Source organism: Diadema antillarum, unplaced genomic scaffold, assembly GCF_040938485.1.
Source record: "Diadema antillarum isolate AM-2024a unplaced genomic scaffold, OU_Dant_1.0 seq00001021_RagTag, whole genome shotgun sequence".
NCBI lineage: Eukaryota > Metazoa > Echinodermata > Echinoidea > Diadematoida > Diadematidae > Diadema > Diadema antillarum.
Genome location: NW_027271856.1, coordinates 692,975 through 715,991, shown reverse-complemented (window position 1 = coordinate 715,991; position 23,017 = coordinate 692,975). Strand labels below are relative to the sequence as shown.

General features: G+C 38.5%; 1 protein-coding gene across 1 annotated transcript in view; it reads right to left on the bottom strand.

Moving 5' to 3' along the window:
• The window catches only part of LOC139742817 (netrin-1-like), an 87,075-nt gene that overhangs the window by 5,677 nt on the left and 58,381 nt on the right, over positions 1-23,017 (bottom strand). The window contains exons 2-4 of the mRNA XM_071653332.1: positions 22,571-22,759; positions 8,699-8,848; positions 153-209 (exon numbers count right to left, since the gene is read on the bottom strand). Of these exons, the coding sequence (XP_071509433.1) occupies positions 153-209; positions 8,699-8,848; positions 22,571-22,759 (396 nt within the window). The remainder of the gene's footprint in view (positions 1-152; positions 210-8,698; positions 8,849-22,570; positions 22,760-23,017) is intronic.

The following is a 23,017-nucleotide window of genomic DNA, read 5'->3' as shown; positions in this document are numbered from 1 at the left end:
ACCCCTTCGGACTCCTGGCAAGACTGCCGTGCATTTGTGTCTGATTTGCACCATCGTTTTCAAAGCACAAGCGCAATTGTACGTTACCGAAAACAAACAAAATAGAAACAACAACAACAGCAAACCAACAAATATAAAGAAAGCTAACGTACCTTCGGGAACATTAGGTTCCTGCTCTGCAGACGGCTTGCTTGTAATTCGAGGCAGCTCTGAAGACGAAAAAAAGTGGGTAAAGTACTTACAGAAAGCAAAATACATGAATATCTCAGTACGAGGAAAACACTAAATAACTACTTCACCAGCAGCTATGGTGGAACTGATGTAGCTGTGAATGTCACTAATGACATTATATCCCCTACGGGACGTCCCTTGAGGTGTGAGGAAGTAAAGAAAACTCCAAACCTCGATACGAGAGTAATTAAGAATTAAGTCGCTGGTTTATATATACAAGAAGAATTGGGGGCAGGCATTCAATAATAAGGAAGAAACATCCATAAACTGAACGATCTGAAACAGACAGTTCCTTTAATTTCATCCGTTACCATAAATTCGTCAATTATCAAGTTACGGTTGTTACTTGCAGGTACGACGCAACTTCAGCAGGTCTACCACCGTCATCTACACATGTCTCAAGGCTACCACTTTGTGTAATCACATACATTTCTAAAGTGAAATAATGCCACCATGTCCCCAATACGCAAATTACACCTGACATACCCAGTCCATTTCACACGACAGGACCAAGCTACATAGCTGTTTGATAGTTTGTTTGTCTTGTGTGTGCGCGCGCGCGTGTGTGTAGGTAAACAGTACCTTACTCTTGAAAACCTGAGTATCACACCTCAGAAATCCCCAATTAAAAGAAACCCAAACCCAACGAGAAATGTGGATTGAGTGAAAGCAGCAACATTAGTAGAACACATCGGTGAAAGTTTAAGGAAAATCGGACAATCGATGCAAAAGTTATGAATTTTTAAAGTTTAGGTGCTGGAACTGCTGGATGAGGAGACTACTAGGGGTTATGACGTATGTATGGACAACAATATAAAGAAAATATAAAGAGAATTCCACAAAAATTCACTTTTCATGAAAATTACACAGTCCATCAACTTGATACTGACGTATGTTAAGGGTAGCAATTATTCTCCCTGCTTTCTGAAAGTGGTTAGTCAAGTGCTCTTTCATAATACTAGAAAAGTTAATTTTTGTGGAATTTTCTTTATATTTTCTTTATATCGTTGTCCACACATACGTCACAACCTCTAGTAGTCTCCTTATCTAGCGGTTCCAACACCAAAACTTTAAAAATTCATAGCTTTTGCATCCATTGTCCGGTTTTCCTCAAACTTTCACTGATGTATTCTACTAATGGTATTAGACTGCTTTCATTCAGTCCACATTGCTCTTTGGGTTTGGGTTCCCTTTAATAAGCAGTGGCAAGGGAAATGACGGTATTCTCTGGTTACAATGTTATCTTTCATCATCAAAACTAAAATGAAAGACAATTGCTCTGTTGTTGTTTTTTGGTTTAATCAAATGGCGTATGAGCGTGTACGAGTTGTACTCTAAATTTGCTTCGATTTGGTATCAGAGCTTTAGAACAACGACGGCTGTATAATTAATTGATTTATTATCTTCCTCGTCATTTTCGAAGTAATCTAGACGACAAATACAGGAGACCCGGGGGTCTCGCGCTCACCTGAGTATCGCAAGTTCACCTTCCATGCATTCTTGCAGACTCTTACCTGAGAACATTGGAAACTTGGGGGGGGGGGGGCAGCTTTGAGAGCTGGGGGCATGGTGTCCATTTGCATATTCCATCACACTGGTCAAAATACCTGCCAAGTACACTGTACTTAGAAAGTTGGACTCTGCAGTTTCGAAAAAAAAAGACTTAAAGCTCTATCACTTCTGATGTATAGAGAAGAATATTACTGAATATTCCCTAATTTAGGAGGTTTGGGCCCCCTGGGTCCCCAAGGGGCGTATGGCGCCCATTCGAACACATTGAAATCCTATCCCCCTAGGAATGCTACTTGCCAAGTTTGATGAAAATCGATTATCTTGTTTTCAAGAAGAAGATGAAAATGTACAATTTAGGCCCACATTTGGATCCCTCCCACCCCCCCCCCACGACTCCGGGGGGGGGGGGAGGGATTCATGGTATCAACTTCACTTCATCACTTCTGGTTCTAGAGAAGGAGATTTGTAAATATTCCTTAATGGGGGGGGGGGTGTGGGCTCCCTAGGGGGCCCCAAGGGAAGCATGGTGCACAGTTGAACAAATTGAGATCCTCACCCCCTAGGCATGCTACCTACCAAGTTTGGTGAAAATCCATCAAGGGGTTTTCGATAATAATCATAAACATGTACAATTTAGGTCCCCCTCCGCTGGGTCCCAAGGGGGGCACCCCTGATTCCGCCATGTACAAACTTGAAACAACAGTTATCAATGTACTAAATCGTAGTATTAACTTCGCTCTATCACGTCTGGTTCTAGAGAAGAAGATTTTTTAAAGATTCCTTCATGGGGGGGGGGGCAGGGTGCCCAATTGAAGGAATTGAGATCCTAACCCCCTAGGGATGCTACCATACCTGCCAAGTTTGGTAAAAAAAATCATCAAGAGGTTTTCAAGAAGAAGATGAAAATGTACAATTTAGGCTCCATTAGGACCCCTCCCCTGGGTCCCATGGGGGGCACCCCTGATTCCGCCATGAGCAACTTGAAACTACAGTCATCAATGTACTAAGTCATAGTATTAACTTAGCTTTATCACTTCTGGTTGTAGAGAAAAAGATTTTTAAAGATTCCTTAATTTTGTGGGGTTTGAAATGCTATTTCGGGAGGCTATAAGTCCCTCGACTTCGTCCGGGACTTATAACCTCCCTCAATAGCATTTCAAACCCTTCGGGTGGAACATTCGGTATGTTCCCTCTCCCGCCAGTCATCATCTATATAATGTTCATCGGGGCGAGGACTGGAACAAACAAGACTAGAATGCGAAGGGGGGGGGGGGTGGGGGGGGGGGACAGGATCTACCCACGGCGCACTACGTTTCGGGCAAACGGGGCTGCTGTGACCACCGGGATCATTGTGTAAACGCATCTCTATCAACGTGTCTGTTGTAAATATTGTGTGCACTGGCCTGTCTCCTTGAATTCTGTAAAAATGAACGTCATCCCTGATTTTGAAAATTGCAATTGCCTATCATGCATGTATACTAGAATTGGAATAATCATTCACTCTTTTTTTTTCACTTTGATATCTATACGAAGTGATAAGTAAAAGCCGAAAATCAGAGGCGACATGTTACATCCTACACTATTTACCACATTGTATTCAAAACAGCGATAGCCACAGCAATCACCATGACAGAAGGCAAGTTAAGGCTTTAACTGAGTCCCAAGAAAAGTTCTTTATAAATCAATTTTCATAACCTTTGCTAATCCCGAACAAGGTAAATTTACAACAGTTACACGTTTTTAAAAGTGCTTTGTCGGCTGAAGGAACCTTCAGTTCGAAGTTATTTGTGGAAATCAATCACTTTAGCAGCCTTGAAATTATTCCTGCATCCATTAAGGCAACATGGGTTTTCAATAAAATGCAATTAAGATGGTTATCGTTTCCGTCTTTCAAAACGACTTATTCACTGAAATCTGACAAATTTTCCGTGTCATATATAGTGTTACTAGGGCGGTGAGTTGGCTCAGTCGGTAGCGCGTCTGCCTCACGATCACGCGGCCCGGGTTCGAACCCGAGTCTGGACTGAGCAATGTTGTGTGTAAACATACCGTCCCCTCTAGCAAGAGGCAAAACACTCTGTCCCTCGGATAGGACATAAAATGGAGGTCCCGTGTATGAGAGAGTCACAGCTCATGCACGTAAAAGATCCCGCTTCATTCATTCATCGCAAAGAGCAGGGTGTCTAACCCGGTGAAGTGGTCCCACCCCACATCCAACTGGACCCCATGGAAGACCAGCTTAGTGTAGCTGAATATGGGCTATCCAGCCATCTTCACAGATGGAAAATGAACAACAACAACAACTATTTTGCAATGCACCGCTGCCCCTACACTTTTTCTTATCTTTTTTTTTATTCTTTCAAACGAAAGGTATTGCTAAATAACAAAATGTTGCGGCGTTTCATCAATAATAGGCATATGCTGCATTCAAGCCGCAGAAAGGGTCTGCGACAAATAGTGCGGACAACGTTGTCATGGGAAGTCCACAAGAAGGTGCCTCGGGGGACAAAGTGTATGGCTCAACAAATGGAGAGGACTGTTTTCATACTGGATAAGGATATTCATGACGCAAGAAGACTGCAAATTGATGTGGTAAGGAAATCTGTTCACCTTTAATCTATTGCGGCTTTTAGCAAACATCCACAATATAATTATACTCCAAAAAATGTACAAATGATCAACAAACTCTTGATTTTTTGTTACGTCATTCGGGTGGACACAGAATATAATAGCAATAAGCGTAGAGTAACTGACATCAAATACAAATTCTCACTCTAGTCTTCAGTGTTTACAGCTAGGTAAAAATATGATTTAGTAGTGTGATGTTTATGCAACATCAGGACGGTCTTGTCTCAGTAGGCAATGCCTTCCTCTTTGTTTACACGGTGAAATGTCATATATGGTAAATAATAGCTGACATGAGGGGGTAGCTACACGCAATTGGTTGATTTGCAAATGATGTACACACATCCATCCTGGTGAATGATTTAGCAATTTAGACTTGTTGTAATCAATTGTTATTACACAGTACAGGGTAGTGTAAGAACTTGACTATTCAAAACACACTTAAAAGATTAATAGCCTCAGGGTCTTCTGACTAGGGATACGATTCGTCAAAATCGTGTCTTCTTTGGTTTAGATATCAATAAATGTCATAGTTTACAGCAATTGTCAGTGTACAATGATATCTTGGTTACAAGTGAGTGAAGTCCACGCTGAAACAACCTTTCCAGCCACGGAGGCTCTCCAGGAAGGAGATAGTTTGCATTCATCGAACGCCGTGGCTTTGGCTCTTGCATGACCCGCAATTCTCACTTTGTGTGTTCGCAATTCCATTCCATTTTTTTTTTTTGCCGTCTTTCACTTCCACAATCAGAAGAGAAAATAGCATTCTAATGCTTGAATAAATACGACGCATTTCGTCTGTCTGCTTGAAAATAGGTTTGTACTTGGATTGGAACGCGTCTGCTCATTCGGCACCTGGGCGAGGCTCGCGTTACCAAAAGACCGCCGCCAAAACTTGCCCCAATGCGCAGATTTCATTTCAACCATTTTCCCTTCACTCTTTCCGTGTTGTTTGTTCTTTATTTGTCTGGGTGTCGTATCTTTCACTAGCGTTATGGCCAGATTAGGATCGGCGAGGCTTACTGCTAAGGGAACCGTTAGAGAATTGGAGCAGAGAATTAGTTTTTTTTTTACCATCCTTTCTGGGATGGAGAGAAAGAATGAAATGAAAGGAGCGATATACGTTTTCTCATAATGTTGGGAGGTTATTGGGGTATTTGTCAAAGTATGCGATTGTAGCGTCTGAGCTCTTGAGCTGGTTTCTTTCTACAAAATTCATTTTGCATTATGGATACATTCCAATCCATTATACGGAAATTCATTATATATATATATATATATATACATATATATACATACATACATATATACATTAACAGGGCTCGACATTATAGCGGTGACAAGGGGCCAACAAATTGCATTGTCGGGCCACCAAAAGAAAAAGTTAGTGTCGAACCTTGATATAAATGCATGTAAAGGTTTTCTGCTCGGGGTCTAAGAAGACATTGGTTCACAGGTGCCAGGTAAAAATGTCAGAGGTAAATATGTCAGAGGTAAAAATGTCAGAGGTAAAGATGTCAGAGGTAAAAATGTCAGAAGTAAAAATGAGGTAAAAATGTCAGAAGTAGAAATGAGGTAAAAATGTCAGAAGTAGAAATGTTTTACCTCTGACATATTTACCTCTAACATTATTACCTCTGACATTTTTACTTCTGACATTTTTACCTCTGACATTTTTACCTCTGACATTATTACACCGAACCTGTTCACAACAGTAGTAATTAAGGAAGCTCCGTGAAAGACGTTGTTTTAACAAATTTTTGCCCATAGGGTTTTGTCAAGTTAATCATACCATCTTGAGAATAAAATCTGCCATTAACTTGGCAAAGGTCTCTGGGCGAAAATTCGTTAAACAACTTCTTTCACGGAGTTTCCTTAATCACTAATGTTGTGAGCCTATATATATATATATATATATATATATATATATGCATATATGTATGTTATATATAATAATGTCATATGGTGTTCAAACGTATGCAAATATATATATATATATATATATATATATATATATATATATATATATATATATATATACGTTTGAACACCATATGGCTTTAAGATCCCAAGAGACGCTTGAACGTATGCATTTTATATCCAAAAGAGAATTACAGAAGAAACCTAATGAGGTTGCTGTTCACTTATGAAAGGAAGTCAGAGAAAACTATTATGTAAAATATAGTAAAGAATACTAAGTACATTTAAAACACAAGTAATAAAGCTCATGTTGATTTCACTACATAGGCAAACACTTCCAATTAATTCAAAAATAAAAAAGAAACAAATCTAAAAACCCGTCATACTGCACATGAATGGTTAAATGCCAAATCAGTTTTCTAGGATTCGTACAGTAAATGAATAGAATTCCTTTTCCAGGTACATGTATCACACTCAGTCGTTGGCTATAACGTTGCATGTAAACACTGCTTTCATATCATCTTATATTAACGAATTTACTGTGTCTTTGTTTCATCAGTTACATTCAGACATTTTCTTTGACTACTACAATGCGTTTTGACGTTGTTCCCCACACATGATGCAGCAACATACGCACATAAACACATGCCATTGCCTCTTAATTTGAAGAAAAGTTTCTTGTTGTCGTTGAAATGCCACAAACGGTTTCATGGTACTGCTCAGGACGCTCTTTCATGTTTAAGCAAACAATGTCATACTCTTAAGGGCTGCCAAATAATATATATTACGAATATGACTTTCGGAAGGAAAAACCTCCACTGAATGTAAACTGAAGTAAAGATATGGTACGAACAGAGATCCTTTCTGGTTATTCATGAAGGTAAATATCACTGCATGTACCTGGTGAAATGACTTTATTAATGCTTCCCGAGTGATTGCTCACAATAATTATGGGAAACGGGGGAACAACGAAACCAGCAGGGAATACTTATGACGCACTTCACGAACAGTGATAAAGCGAATGGAACACCAAACAATTGTCAACCAATGGGACTGCGCATAACACAGGAAATGTATGCATGGTGTGTGAACAAAATAAGGAAGATTCGATGACAGGACATATGTCATAAGAAATAATCGATCAATAATGAATAACTGAGGACTGAATGAGTGCCTTTGACGTACACGGGCTTTTCTCAAACCAGCACGTTTCTCGGCCATGTCCATCAGAACACCTATTTTCTCGTTAATGTGCTGATTAGGGCTGTTACACATGCTTTAAGTGCGTAGTGAGAGCATGAGCGCATGATGCAAGATGATAATTACCTTTGATCCCTATGAAGGAGTAGGAAGAGGTTGCCAATGGGTGTGAAGTGAAGATGGTCATGAAGATGGAGATAATGATGATCAAGACATGGATAATGGGAAAAAGAACGAAATATCGGTGACGAAAATCTCGAAAGAATTAATGAAGAGGAAACGACAACATAAACAATGTCTTTGTAGCACATCTGAAATTGGAGGTGTTAAGGCATGAGTTCTGTGCAAAGGGATAGGCGGTAGTGTAATGCACTTCATCAACTACCAAACATACAGCAGTTCCGCGGGAACGAATTAAGGTGCAATTCAGCGAGCCTTGATGCTCGCTTATCATGAGTGCAGGGTGCATGGGATCATTACTGTTTGTGCAAGACAGTATCGTGATGCTGTTTTATTTGATTTGAGGCACACGAATTACATTGTCTTTGTGTCTTCACATTTTGTTTGGGACATACGCACAAGACTGAGCTTGTTGCGCTCTACATATCAAACTACTATCAGTATGTCGTAGAGCGAAGTACTGGTTAAGGAGCTTATTACATGATAAAATGGAAAATCTGTTATGTTGAAAAGGGGAAATCGAAAATACACTGCTGTTTTCTAGGGTCACTATATATATATCGGTTTGTTGTAGAATTAAAACTGTGACCTTCGCCAAGAAATAAATGATTCTGTCTTTTGGGGGTTTCTGTTTCTTGGCAGATAACCGGTGCCACAATGTCGGAATCCGGAATAGACCTACATTTGCGCATTCTTACCTTTGACACTGTAAACTTCAAAATGATAGCTTTTATATCTATTTACCGATTTTTTTCGTATCAAAATGTTCAGTAATCCAAGAACAATGACTTATAGGCCTCTGTTACATACTAATGTCACGATTCCCATAATGCAGGTGAATTCAAATGGGCTATTATTGATTTATGCAGGGAGAAACAAATATGTGCAAAAGCATCACTAACAGTGCGATCTCAACCTGCGGACTCTGCATGTCACGTATATGTGCCATTGCCGTGCAAAATCATAAAATCAAATGAAGATTTGAGAAGAATGACTTTAATGTAAAGATAAAGGAGAATACGTCACTCACTTATACATGGGGCTACAGGTGAGCGGCTTTGTTGGAATCCAAGTGAACACCTGTTGCAAGTGAGTCCCGTAACGCCATCCTTACAGGGACACTGACCGGTCGTCTGGTTGCAGATGCTGCCGAGGGATCCAATAGGATGACAATCACACGCTAATTGGAAAGAAAGCGGAAACGTATACGAGCTCAGAATTACGATATGAGATACCCATTAGTGTATGTTATTTTCTCCTTTATGTTATACTCTTTGTACTGACACGGCAGTCGTCTCCAGGATCCATGTCAAGCGTGGCAAGAACATGAACACGACACGTTTATGACAACGCTGATAGCACATGCCCAGCACGCTGAGTGATGACTAATAACTTCAGAGCAATCAAAATGAAATGCAAATTGAGCTTGGAATGAGAGCAAATAAAATAACAGCGGTACAAGCTACACGGGAACAAAAGCGAAATGGAACTGCAACGCACACTCATGACACAACCATGCCAGCTACTATCAAAACATATTACACTGGTTACAAGTTCTCTCGAACTGTCACTGACGACAATCATCGGTTACATAGAGGTGGGATAGGAGGTTGATTACTTTAGTATCTTGAGGGAGCTCTGGAAGAAAATGTGCTAGTCTGCAAAGTTTTCTTTGTTTGTCTTGTGAATTCTAAAATTTATATATATATATATATATATACGAAATAAACATTTACACAGAGGACCTGATGATAACGAGTAAACCCTAGTGTGTGTGTCTGTATATGTATTAAACATGTGTGTGTGTGTGTGTGTGTGTGACTCTTTTGTCTGCGTAAAGATTTTAGTCTGACCAATATTCCGTATTCGTAATTCTTTATTCCTTGTTTGTCTTGTGAATTCTAAAATGTATATATATATATATATATATATATATCAGCCAAATAAACATTTACACAGAGGACCTGATGATAACGAGTAGACCTTACATGTGTGTGTCTTTATATGTATTAAATATGTGTGTGTGTGTGTGTGTGTGTGTGTGTGTGACTCTTTGGTCTGCGTAAAGATTTTAGTCTGACCAATATTCCGTATACTTATTCTTTATTCCTTGTTTGTCTTGTGAATTCTAAAATGTATATATATATGTATATATATATATATATATATATATCAGCCAAATAAACATTTACACAGGACCTGATGATAACGAGTAGACCTTACATGTGTGTGTCTTTATATGTATTAAATGTGTGTGTGTGTGTGTGTGTGTGTGTGTGTGTGTATGTGTGTGTGTGTGACTCTTTGGTCTGCGTAAAGATTTTAGTCTAACCAATATTCCGTATTCGTAATTCTTTATTCCTTGTTTGTCTTGTGAATTCTTAAATTTATATATATATATATATATATATATATATATATATATAAGGTATATATAGATATATATGTATATACCAGGTATATATATATATATATATATATATATGAGCCAAATAAACATTTACACAGAGGTCCTGATAACGAGTAGACCCTACGTGTGTGTGTCTGTATATGTATTAAATGTGTGTTTGTGTGTGTGTGTGTGTGTGACTCTTTTGTCTGCGTAAAGATTTTAATCTGACCAATATACCGTATTCGCAATTTTGTATTTAATGAACACAGACAAAGTGGTGTTACTAAGCTACAGTGTGCAAATTATTCACTTTGGCGAGGGAGGCACATGTATTAACAGAAACATGCAAGCTAAGATTGGAATATTCAAACAACACTTGGCCAAATAAAAACTAAAACATTACACTATCACAATGTTGGAGAAAAACAAGGAGTGAAACAAAACCAAATCACTGATCCATCGGACATAAACAGGGCAGATGACGATAAAATAATCACAGTGCAAGTGTACATCACAACGTATGTTCGGTCACCTATGTTTGAACAAATCTAAATGATACACTAAAAACATCTCGACGACCGACTGTCGACTCTAGAGGGAAGTATGAAACGAGTATGCGCAAAGGGGGCAACTGCTGGTTGGTTTCGGTTACCATCGTAACGTGTAGAAAGTGTATTATACATGATGTACACGGTTAGTTACCACCTTGCGACACATCAGAGAGAGGGCTCGGAACAGATGAAAAGTCGCCTGGAGCGTCGGATAAAGCTGAGCGTGAGTGGATGACAAGGATCAGTAAGCACATTGTTAATCTCAAGCTTCCAAAAATTCGTTCTCATTTCACAGATCCGTTCTCGTACACAAAAGCGCGATGGGTTTTACAGGTGCAAAGAGTGCCGCAATATAAAAGCAATGTGACTACAGTACTTTAAACTCGCCTACTAAAGAGAATTTCATCAGAAAATGAAGTTAGTGGATTTTCTTTCGTGGAAAATATGATTTTCTTAAGCTGCAGTAATGCAAATCAAAAACAATACAGTACATAGTGCAATCACACATTTTGCACACGAAAGCAGCGAGCAGCAATGACTGAAACTCCATGCCAAGAATTATAATCTTGTGTAAGGACCCTTAGATTTAAGGTGCCACCTAATCGGATCAAATGAATTGTAAAAGAAAGAATCTCATTCGCAAATGTATTAACACACAGGAAGACTCACATATAAACACACACATAATGCACACACACACACACACAAGTACACAGAAATCAACTGACTTATGCTGTGCATCATCATGGACCAAACTGTGCCACAATATTGATGTAAGATTATTTTTTTAAAATAATGAAACAAGGCAAGGTTTTTTTGTGATAACCTTCATGATGTCATTTACGGAGGATACTTCATCCTCTTGTTGTTCCTGTTACTACAGTCTCTATACCGCGAAATCCCTAAAGAGAACTTTGCGTCATGCAAATCCCTCCAGGGAGACAGTTTTACAGACAGTGTCAAACACATCTTTGATCCAAATAGTGATCTCTTCTCTCTTCTTGCGACGTATTCAAAGCACACTTCGACCATGGAGCTACGTAGCTGCCTGCTTCGACCTCCATGAATAATTTTGTCCGTAGGAAATCAACAATGGATTGAGAGGGGTAGAAAAATTGTTTGAAGTTTAAGTTCGTTGCTTGTAGGAATCTATGAGGGTGTCTACTACTCGTATATCGTGGTAGTAATTTTCAGCATTTTATCTAATCATGTTTCCCTAGTTGCACTTTTTAACAGTAAAAATGGCATATGGCGTCTACCTGCATGCTTGTGGTATTCAAAAAAAATACAGGAAGACTTCATTCAAGCCTGACAGAAATGGAGGAGTTGACTTTAGCACTGAAAAGGTGTGTTATCTATACGTAGAAGCATGGCGTCATGATCAAAGGATCTTAGTAAGCTAGTAACAATGTGTGAATCAGATGCTTACTAACCAGGACTGGACAATTTTGCAACAATAGCCGGCATACCATAAGGCCTCTTTTTTGCCAGCCTTACTTATAGGGAAATGTTGTACATATCATAGGAATAATAAAGGCCTACATAGAAGAATAGGCATGATGTAAATAGAAGAAAAGGAATCATTTACGTAGAAGAATATGAATTTTTATACAATAATGTACGCAGAAGAGGAGGGACCGTACTCTTTGTTTGTCTGCCCTCTCTCACCTAACTTCAATAACAGAAAAGCCTACACGTCTCACAGAGAGAGACAGAGGGGGGGGGGGGGGGAGAAATGTACATACCAAGACAGGCAGGCAGGCAATATTCCCCTTGTAACCTCACAAGAATGCTACTATTTACCATTATATATTACACAAAACCTGTTCCTAGTGACGTGGCTTTCTTGAAACTATACCATAGCTGCGAGAGGCACCAAGTGCGATTTTCCCCCTTTTGTGTGAATATTCAGTTACATTTTCAATAGCCCGATAATCGTCTTTTCTCACACCTATTAGTTTCTCCAAGAAACTACGGCGCAGAATAAGATTTTCCTTTTATCCCTCACGTCGGTGTGCGCCCGAGGTGCTTTGGATTGCCATGTTTACCTGTGATTAGCACAAGGCTCCCACCCCGTTTGGTCACGCTGAACAAGTCAGTTGCTCGGTTATTGACGTGTCAGAAGCTGAAGTTCTTTTGCTAGGGTATTGCTGGCTGGTCTTCAACCACAAGGATTTCAAAGGCTATATTGCGGTATACAGTAATTCTCGTCCTTGCAATGATTTCACTTAAAAGTGTGATAGATTCATGCCACATTGAAGTAGTACAATGGTATAGGGGTCTACTGTCACAGTCTTCATCTGCTGTCACAAATAGTAAGGAGATAGGTGTCGAAATGCTCTTTGAATACCATTGTTAGAAATATCGTTGCTTTACAACAAAAGTCCGGAAGCAAACCTGTTACTTGTAATCCTTCAAATGAAAATGTTCTCACTTTATCAATAGTTCATAGTGTCAGCACGTTTTACGTTTTATCAATGCTGTCATTTAATCGTTGGAACGCCTTTTCAACAAGTACACCATATACAGGAACAAACACCCAACACTTCGACGATCTGTTCAACTATTCTTATATCCCATGCCTATTTCAACAAGACGAAGAAGAAATTATTGAAATACATAAAAATAGGTGTGAGTTTCTTTAATTTGTCTCCCTCTCAAATTAAATTTGTTAAGATCGCAACTGCTGATCTGTAAATTAACAAACATGTCGCAAGAAAGGAACCAGTGGGACTCGAACCTATGACAAAACAGTTTTCCAAATGTTCTTTAAGCTATGTTAACAATTACTCCCGCCAACAACATTCCATTCGATATAGAAATTTAGATTTGACGGGGAATATAACGAAAGGAATATGAGTGGTATATATGGTGGTCGATTAGGTATATTACTAAATTTGCGTAACTAACATACTATAAGATGAAACGCTCATTTTTTAAAGTAACTGTACACAGAAATAGTATACAATCGATTATACGTCCCTTTGAATGTGTTCGCTTCACCGATGCATACCTCTTAGTATAGAGCGAGAAAAAGAAATAACATTGATAATTACATGTACAACAAATATAAACATAATGAACAATACAATGTGCTCTCGCAATTTTGGAAGCTCATCGCTCCGTTTAAAGGAAAAATATTACGTGTAATGATATCATCGCCATGTTTGAGTACTTGCTACATCTTGATGACACATTCACCTATTTTTGTTTATACATGAATACACCCTATCTCTTTTTGTTTTTACAATTTTCATTGTCCTTTCAAGAGCAATTATTTTCAGGTTACCTTGAGAAGACAGAACATACTCAAAGAGAGCAATAGTAGAGGTTTCATTATATTCTGACCTAAAAAAGAAACAAGTTTGTGGAATTTCAGAGTTCACACGTATTCACAAAACAGATATGATCAGTAGCCAACTATATGGAAGTTAGATGAGGTATTGACATAATTGCCTCACAAGACTGTCATTAAGCTACACACATTTACTTTTTGAGATGGAAACAAACAAGAGCAAAGAGAACAGAATTATTCACAACAGCAGTGGGCTATCGACTACGATGCCGGTATAATCACTTAATGACTAATCTGCCGTCATTACAATGGTCTTTCACTTACATCTCTAAGGTGCTAATATATACCTTACCTGACCGAGGATTGACCTTAAACCATCCTTACAAAAAGAGGGCATCTCCCAAGATATCTATATCCTTGAAACCAAGTGAAATTCTCGTTATATTCACCAAGTGGAAGGCATCGCTGGAATATAACATATTTTCAGCTGAAATTTGGTGACCGTTGAAATCGAACTTTGACCTGGAGCGTTAATTCAAACAATAATTTATTTCTGTTTACGCTGTCTTTTTTTTTTTTTTTTTTTTGCTTTTGCTTTAGTGTTTGTGCTAATAACCTAGCGCAAGTGACTGCTGGGGTAGCTGCTATAGTAGCTGTTTATATTTTTTCTTTATGATGTTTTTGTGCACAAAGCAATATGAAGTTGTGTTGACGACATCATCATCGCATTTATTTTGTAGTCGTCGTTACTAATAATTATCATAAAGAACTATTGGGTGAAAGCATGTGTAACTTTAAGCCTCCATGACTTTCTCACTGGGGTTCCTATTTTGAAGAAGCTTCTTTTACCAGTTCATTCGTCTAAATTCTTTTCTTTTTTTTTTCATCAAAGTCGACTTGAAGATGGTGTGGAATTGCTCTTGAAAGTGTAAGGCAGTGACCTAAATAATGATTCAATAAAATGCACTTCCGTTATCAGCACGGTACGATTTTTTTTAATGGTGCTTTGTTGATACAATGTGTAAGCTATACCTATATATATATATGAGATGATAGCAAATCGTCCCACATACATTGAAGACACCAGTTTTAATCAATGGATCGGATATGCATGAAAAAGTTAATTAAGATTTAACATGGTTTGCTTTCTTCCCATGTTTGACTATCAATCAGACGTGATTTTTCCACTTGTCTGAAGAAAGCCGAACTGCATGGTAAATGTATTTTGAGATTCAATGTGAAGAATTCTGTCATTGCATAGAACGCTTTTAGAATGAGCTGATAAGAAGAATATACAGTATAAGCCCTACTGATATCTCTTCTCAGTGATATTCATTCGATGAATGACTGCTGAGAAATTACATGCGGATTGTCACTTTCATGACGACTTATTACAAATTATTTTGTTCGATAAAACTCTCTTTAAAACTAGAGTAGACGAGACGATGACTAAGAATGAATGCGGCAGACGTTTTCTCGTTCTGAGTTAAAGAAGTTAGTATCCATCTATTTGTACTTCCACCAAGTGGCATAACACTAGGTAGGACTCAGTTGTTCATGCGTGGTTCCATTACCATGTCAGACTTTATTGAAATAGTCATAGCCACGAATTACCGAGGGCAAAAGAGAATATGTGGGAGGCTACTAATTTGACAAAAATGGATATCCGAGAGAAGCAAAACAGTGTCGGTTTCAACGCATAAATAGGGACAATTCTATTACTGCACTTTCGCGGTTCACGGAGCCGTTAATCCGGCGAGTGACGAGTGTATTCTTTTGAATTTAAAACAATATTTGAGTCCTGTTTGTCGGGCGCTAGAAGAAGGTTATGACGACGACAGACAGGTCGGCGATGCAAGAGCAGGGTAGAAAGTGGCTAGCACATTCAACGCGTGATATGAAAGGAACTTATCAGCATTTCAATAGGCTGGTACATTCAGCATAAACGCTTCCATAACTGAACCATCCTGACATGTCTTGAATTAAAGTTTCCAGCTTTTTGTTGTTGTTCAAATTATAATAATTAAGCAATATTTGAGAGGCATCTCTTCGTCAAGTTCAAATTCGTTGATAAAATCGCAGCTTCGTCCCAGTATAAATTCAAACCCCCAAACAGATATCAAAACTGAAAAAATAAGAACGAATATTAAATGAATGAATAAAAAGTTGTTAGTAAGTCCTGGGATATTTGGCTATGTGATTTAGCCACTCCCCTATAGCATCTTCTACGAAAACCATGAAGAATGAACTAAACCTTTTTCAAATCGAACCAATTGATTCATTGATGACGCTCTCGGAGACTTGGGAAGAAATCGAACAAGCATGCATCTCTCAAATATATTGGTTCATAGTCATAGGTTTTGTCTGCTTCGATTAACTCTATTATCATAAGACCAGCAAAAAACAACAAAAAAAAGTGCTAAAAATCTGTCTGAAAAATACTCCGAAAAGACTTTTGACTAAACTCTTCAGGAGGTACCTTCTTGAGTGTAGTGTTTATGTCAGCCTTCAGTCGCTTTATAGATTATAATAGTATCCATTACCTTGATAAAACAATCAAAAATACAACAATCAAAATGGAAATAGCAAAAAAAAAAAAAATGCAACCCATTGCTGGTGAACATAGGTACGTTTACCCCACGAAATTTCTCCTGTGATAATAATAATAATAATAATAATAATAATAATAATAATAATAATAATAATAACAACGTCTCATTTACCCAGGGTAGCCTCTTCAGTGTTACCACTGCTCTACCAGAGGGCCCTGCCATTATTATTACCCTAGCGTTGCCAGGTACCCATTTATACACCTGGGTCGAGAGGGACATGGTGGGTAAAAGCATCTTGTCCAAGGACGTAGGCACTGGGCGGGATTCGAACTCGAGTCCTCCGATTGGGAGCCGGGAGTCTTATCCACTATGCCACAGCGCCCCCACACGTGATAAAGACTCTCTTTGTGTCTTGCTCATCTCTGCCAGTTGGAAGGTCTATATAGCTATGAATGAAGTTAAGTATAGATAACCATAATAAACATTATCACAAGATATGTCTTTGACACAGCTACTGAGAACTAGCTTTGTTTAAACGTAATGAAAATGTCCCATGTTCTATTCATACTTTTATTGTAACCAGCGTATGACGAGTTATCATACAAATCGTTAGCTATTCATGATTTTTTGCTCTGAAACCTCCAATTTGAGCTCCACTTGTCAAAGACGGACAAAAAGTGAGATAGCTTACCCTTCGTCGCCAGAGGACTTAACGATCCTCGATGGAATCGTGCCAATATGCCAATACGCGAGATTTTAGAGTTCACGCGGTTAGCCAGTCTTTGCACACTGTGTCTGTTGTGGTCGGGTGGCTGGCTTGATTGTGTACGACGTTTAGTGGTAGCGGGGAATGCCCGAGGTGATACTTGTTTATTGACGTTTTCATATGAATCGGGAGGCCAGCGCTTGGGAAGGCCCCGAGGTGATCCTCCAAGTGATGCCTGAAAACACCTAGAGGTCAACGTCTCATGGATGAAATTCCTCGCTCTAACGCGGCAGATGAAGCAAGGTAGGACGACTTATTGTTCGGCATCATCTTATGCAAAACTATCGTCAACAAAAGCTCAGAGTCATGGCGTGATCATTTCAGCCCTATATAACACTAGGGACCTTGTGTAATAAAACTCTTTAGATGATGTAGTTCACTGCTGCCTTACTAAGATCCATAGCTCATTAACATTTGATGCATGTTATAGCTATTCTGAATACGAAGAAGTCCACTAAAAGTGAACAAAAATCATGACATCGAGCTTCTATCGAAATGCTTTAGTCAGCTAGCCAACTTTGCACGAGCCTTTTGAAACAAGTGACACGAGTAAAGTATTCTTGGTTTTTTTTTTCAGAACAAGTATAGTTCATTATCTATTTACGCAACTTTGGGGAATTTGTAACTGATTGAAGATTGGCATCTTTCGTCTTTCGCGGTAAATGGTAAACAGCGTGTAGGCGATTATCAACAAAATGTGGGTGTGGCTCTCATGTGTTTCGAAATGACTTCGTGCAGCCTAATAATCTGCGAGTATATGGTTGATATGGTTACTACACTTCAGTAATCAAGCAATTTAATCAGTGTTCTCGACCAGAAAGGGCAAATGCATGAATATATTGGCACATAACCTACGTTCTACCATCCTTTCAGCGTGTCAAGATACGGGTATGGATATTGCATCTTATTCTATAATAGTCTGTCCCACTATTATCAAAATCCTACGACGTACAAACCGACAGACCGTTAGACAACGAGAAAACAATTACAGGCCCTCTGGCGTCCTTCGGGATAGAGTCATCATCATCATCATCATGCATGTATCTTTAAATAGCACCTAGTGATTGTCCATTATTTTAAGCATTCATTAAGCATCGGTCAATAGACTGAATTTGATGCACTGTTTCCACAAGTATGTTGTCTACGCACGATCATCAACGTCATAAGATAGGAGGATATTATAGGTGTATCCTCAACGCCACTAGGAGAGGTGGTATAGTCTTGTGTCTCAATTCACACGTACCATAATAGTATTGCCCTGAAAGGAGTGTTTGTGTATACCTAGTGAAATCTTCATTAAAAAAAATTATTTTTCCTTCCCTCTTTTGTGAATTAGCAACAATATCGCCATGTCCCCCATGGGATTTTACTAATATATTGATTTTGATTCCAAAATGTATCTTGTAGTAAGATATTTCTGCATATGTTCACATAGTAGATGTGACCGTGCTACTATTACCGTGTGATCACATAATTGCGTGTACATGCGTCATAAGTCTCTTTACTGTCTCTTTCTTTAGTCTAATGTGGGGCAATTCAATTGTAAACAATCCTAATATATCCTGCAGTTTATGTGCAACACTAATCAATCATTTGTACGTTGATTTGTTTTCGCTTAAAAAGGAATAAGCACGCTTACACATGAAATGAAACGATGTTGGGGAATGCCATGAAATGCTTCCATATCCTGTTATCCTGTTATTTGATGCATGATTACTAAAAACAAATTAATTTTCTTCATGAAAAATGCAATTTCATGGAAATGATGGCTATTCACGTACTATTGCTTCATCTACGCTAAATCTACTAGGATTCCGGACATGATGACCTGCGGAATGAGGTTTAGTTGTACGTCTTGTGTAAATGATTAGGTCTACATCATCCCATCAGTCGTTGGAATGAATCATTACCTCAATCTCGTTTCAGATTTCCGCCTTTCGTCTGGATGGAACGTGGCAGACAGGCGAGTGATATGGCCAGGAGGAATATTAATATGAAAGTCCTCTGACGGTTTTCGAAGCTGTTCGACTGTCCACACATTGTTGATTCATAAACGCGACGCTGCTTAAGTTGCATCGGAGGGTAAAGGAAATGTGCATGGGAGCACAGCAAATACCCTAGATCGTTATCATCGTATAATGTGATGTATATCTTGATATGATGAGTCAAAGCTGTAGGCCTTATTCAAGGAATGAGTTATGCCTCTTGTCGCTGTGCTGACAACTTGCCAGTTGTGCGCATTTGAAGTTCGAGTTAAAGCCTACGTCGTTGAAATGACCTAATGGCCTAACAACTTATGGTACAGGTAGAGTAAATGTCCAAAACATGAGCAGGCATTAGTAAGACGAGTACATCCGCAGAAGCTTAAAGTGTGAGGATAGAAACAGGAGCTATGACAGATGGATGTTCTGTCACTAAGCGCGTCGACAATGAGGATGGAACAGGTGAGGGTAAAAAGAAAGGGAAAACCAGATTGGAAGATAATAAGACAGAAACCACGGCCTAACAAATTGAAACAAAATCGGTCTTTCGAGCTGCCTCCTCTATTTTCAAAACCACAATATGTTTAGCGGTTTGCTTCGTTTCAGCTTGATGATCTAACCCGATTTTCCCCCTTGGCTCTTCTTTGTGTCAAGGTCAGTCGCGCGTGAACTCTATTAACCCTTGACAAGTTCGTCAGAAATCCCTGGATCAGACTTGGGCAGCTCCAGAGGGTTGGCGCACGTCACCTCTGAAACTTTGCCTCAATATGACAGCTTCAGTTTACTAAGTTGGGGCTGAAGAGGGAGAGGCTGAACGGAGGGTTGATACGTTACTCGTTGCAGCACTGAAACTGACTGGAGTAATTTCTTGTCGATGCTTACGTAAAAACAAATAGGCACATGAGAAATAAAAGCACTGAGAATAACATTGGAGACATATATTATAACGAATTGACCATATTATGTTATCATCTCTTGCACACTTGAGTGTTCCATGTCACACAAGCCATAAATGCTCGTCGGTAGATCGCTATTTTGTATTTTTAATGTATAATATCGCTATTTTTGCGAAGCCCGATTAAGCGATCGCGTACCAGTGTCAACAAATCACTACTTTGAATAATGCGGATGATAATGACATAAAAAAAGATATGCACAATTTTCATTGCCATGTTAGTTGTATACTACGACTAATACGAAGCTTCTGTTTAATGAAGTGACAATGGACGTTAATGAATGAAATTCTATCAATTATTGAATCAGAAATATAAATCAGTTGTAATCCGTAAAAGTCATTTATTCATATCGTTTTTCAATTCAATTCAATTTAATTCAATTATCATTTATTTCCATCCAACAAAAGACTGAAACAAAATTCAAAGCATATACATTGCACAAATCATACTGCTTTATCAATTTGTAAGAAATACGTAATGCAGTGTAGATCGTAAAGTACATAATAGAATATATGTACAATCAAGTATAGAATAACCAAGAACAGCAATGCATGCTTTGCAAGATTGGCAGAAAAGTAAGTATGGAAGAGAGTGGTCCACTGTATGCAGGACTTGTAAAACGTGGATCACTCACAACGTAATATGTAACAAAATATCATTCAAAATCTATTCATGTCCATCTAAAAATATAGCTGTTAATTGTACAGCAGGTAATAAGGACATGATCATTATTAACAGTATCTATTCTAAAGTACAACAATATACATATTCAGATTAAGCTAATAATGTAGCATTCTGCAGGCACTATTCGCTGAACCGTGTGTACCCTGGAAATATAGTGGAAAAAACTCCACAGTTAGTATAGTTTTTGACTCCTACGAAAGACTTATACAAAACAATAATGCAAATGCTTTGGGTTTTTTGTGTGCTTTGTTTATTGTTGTACTTATGCTGAATTTAGTTATTATGCCAAGTGACATGTACCATCGATTTTGGTAATGAAACAAGTTATTGGAAAAACAGGTTATTGCAAATTACCCCCCCCCCCCCCAACACACACACACTCCACAAAAGTCGCCGAGAAGTGGAAGGGGGAGACGAATCTACCAAACGCCGTTTGGTACGAGTCTATCGTGCGGTAGAAAAGGTCTGGCGAATGAATTGACATCGTCTCAATTTCATTATATGTTAAGGCAAGGTTTAGGCTTGCAGCTACATGGTTTAAGCAAGGCACTCCCTTTCAGTTCCTTCTTTAAACCGCTAACATGTCTTCCGCTGCATTTTCCCACGAGGTCTGTGAAATCAGCTTGTTTCGAATTTACATTTTTTAGTGTATGCAGTTCGTTCGGTAAGAAATATTTCGACATATTATTGCTTCTTCAGTCATTTAAAGTTCCCGTTTTTCTTGGTTACTGAGAATAACTACACTGCTGACTGACGTTGCAGGAATTTTTATGCTCCCTCTCTCTCTCTCTCTCTCTCTCTCTCTCTCTCTCTATATATATATATATATATATATATATATATATATAATGCCATTTTAAGTTTTTATCACATATAATTACGTAATAAATCCCCTCTCACACAGAGTTACAAACACACACAGACCTACACACAAACACACACAAATGATTCGACCTTGTTTGGAAATTCGAAATCCTATTCCTCTGTCTTCAAGGTTATAACTATTCCTATGTATTTTAGTGACTAAGAGTGGTGGCGGCACTATAATTGAACGCAAATGTATTATAATCTAGGTTGTATAGCACTAATGGCACCTTGGGTAAGAAGTTACGTCCTTAGATTCCAACATAGAATACATGTACAATGTACTTTGTTTCATCCAAGTAAAATGTTGTGTTGTGTAAAGTGGAGAGAAGGAGAAAGTGAAACACAACATCACGTGAGCTATCTGTGCATATATCTTTCCCTCCATTACTAGAAGAAACTAGAATCTATTCCAGTAACAAAAAAAAAATAGTAATCAATGATTTACATTTAGTGGAAGATTCATGAAACATGTATTTTGTTTGTACGGTGTTTTTTTTTTAATATCTGAAATCCTGGATAGTTCGCATTGGCTCCAACCTGGTTTTCTACGGTAGATATCAATTTAGATGAGTGAGCAGTTTCAAAATGAAGCCTCCTTTAGTTTTACAGTGCCGTGAAGAACTTGTGTAAATGCACAATATTTGGAAGAAGTTTACCATGTGTTGCAGATACATGTGGATCCATCATTACTGAGCTAGTTGCGAAAACAATGAGAAATGTTTCGAGAACACTATCTTGAGAACAAGTGTTTGAACAGGGAAAGTTTGCACACATTACTGAAGTCATCAATGCTATGCCACAATGCTTATTCGTTCTTCGTCTTTTCAAATGACAGTCAGTGAACCGGTAAATCTTACCTTTGCACACCTTCCTGTGTGTTATGGGTTTAGATTGGTCGCGGTAATAACCCTCTTTACAATAGTGGCAGTAGCGCCCATCCGTGTTGTGACGACACTTGAGGCATACACCCCCGCTCTTCCGGCCCGAAAGTTTGTACAGCTCCATGTTAAAGCGGCATTTTCTGGCATGAAGGTTGCAGTTGCAGGCTGTCAAAGATGCAAACAGGGTAAGAAAAGGTTGACGCAATTTAAGAAAAGGCTTCCAAAATACGCCTTCTGGTCTATTTATCATTTCAATTCCATTCAATTATTCATTTTTCTATCAATAAAAAGAAATACAGGGTGATACATTCATCAAGTCAACTTTTAAACAATTCGGATGGACAAATAATGCAAAATATATGCACAAATGGTATTATAGCGACAAAAAAAAAAAAGAACAATCATCTACTGAATACTCTACTT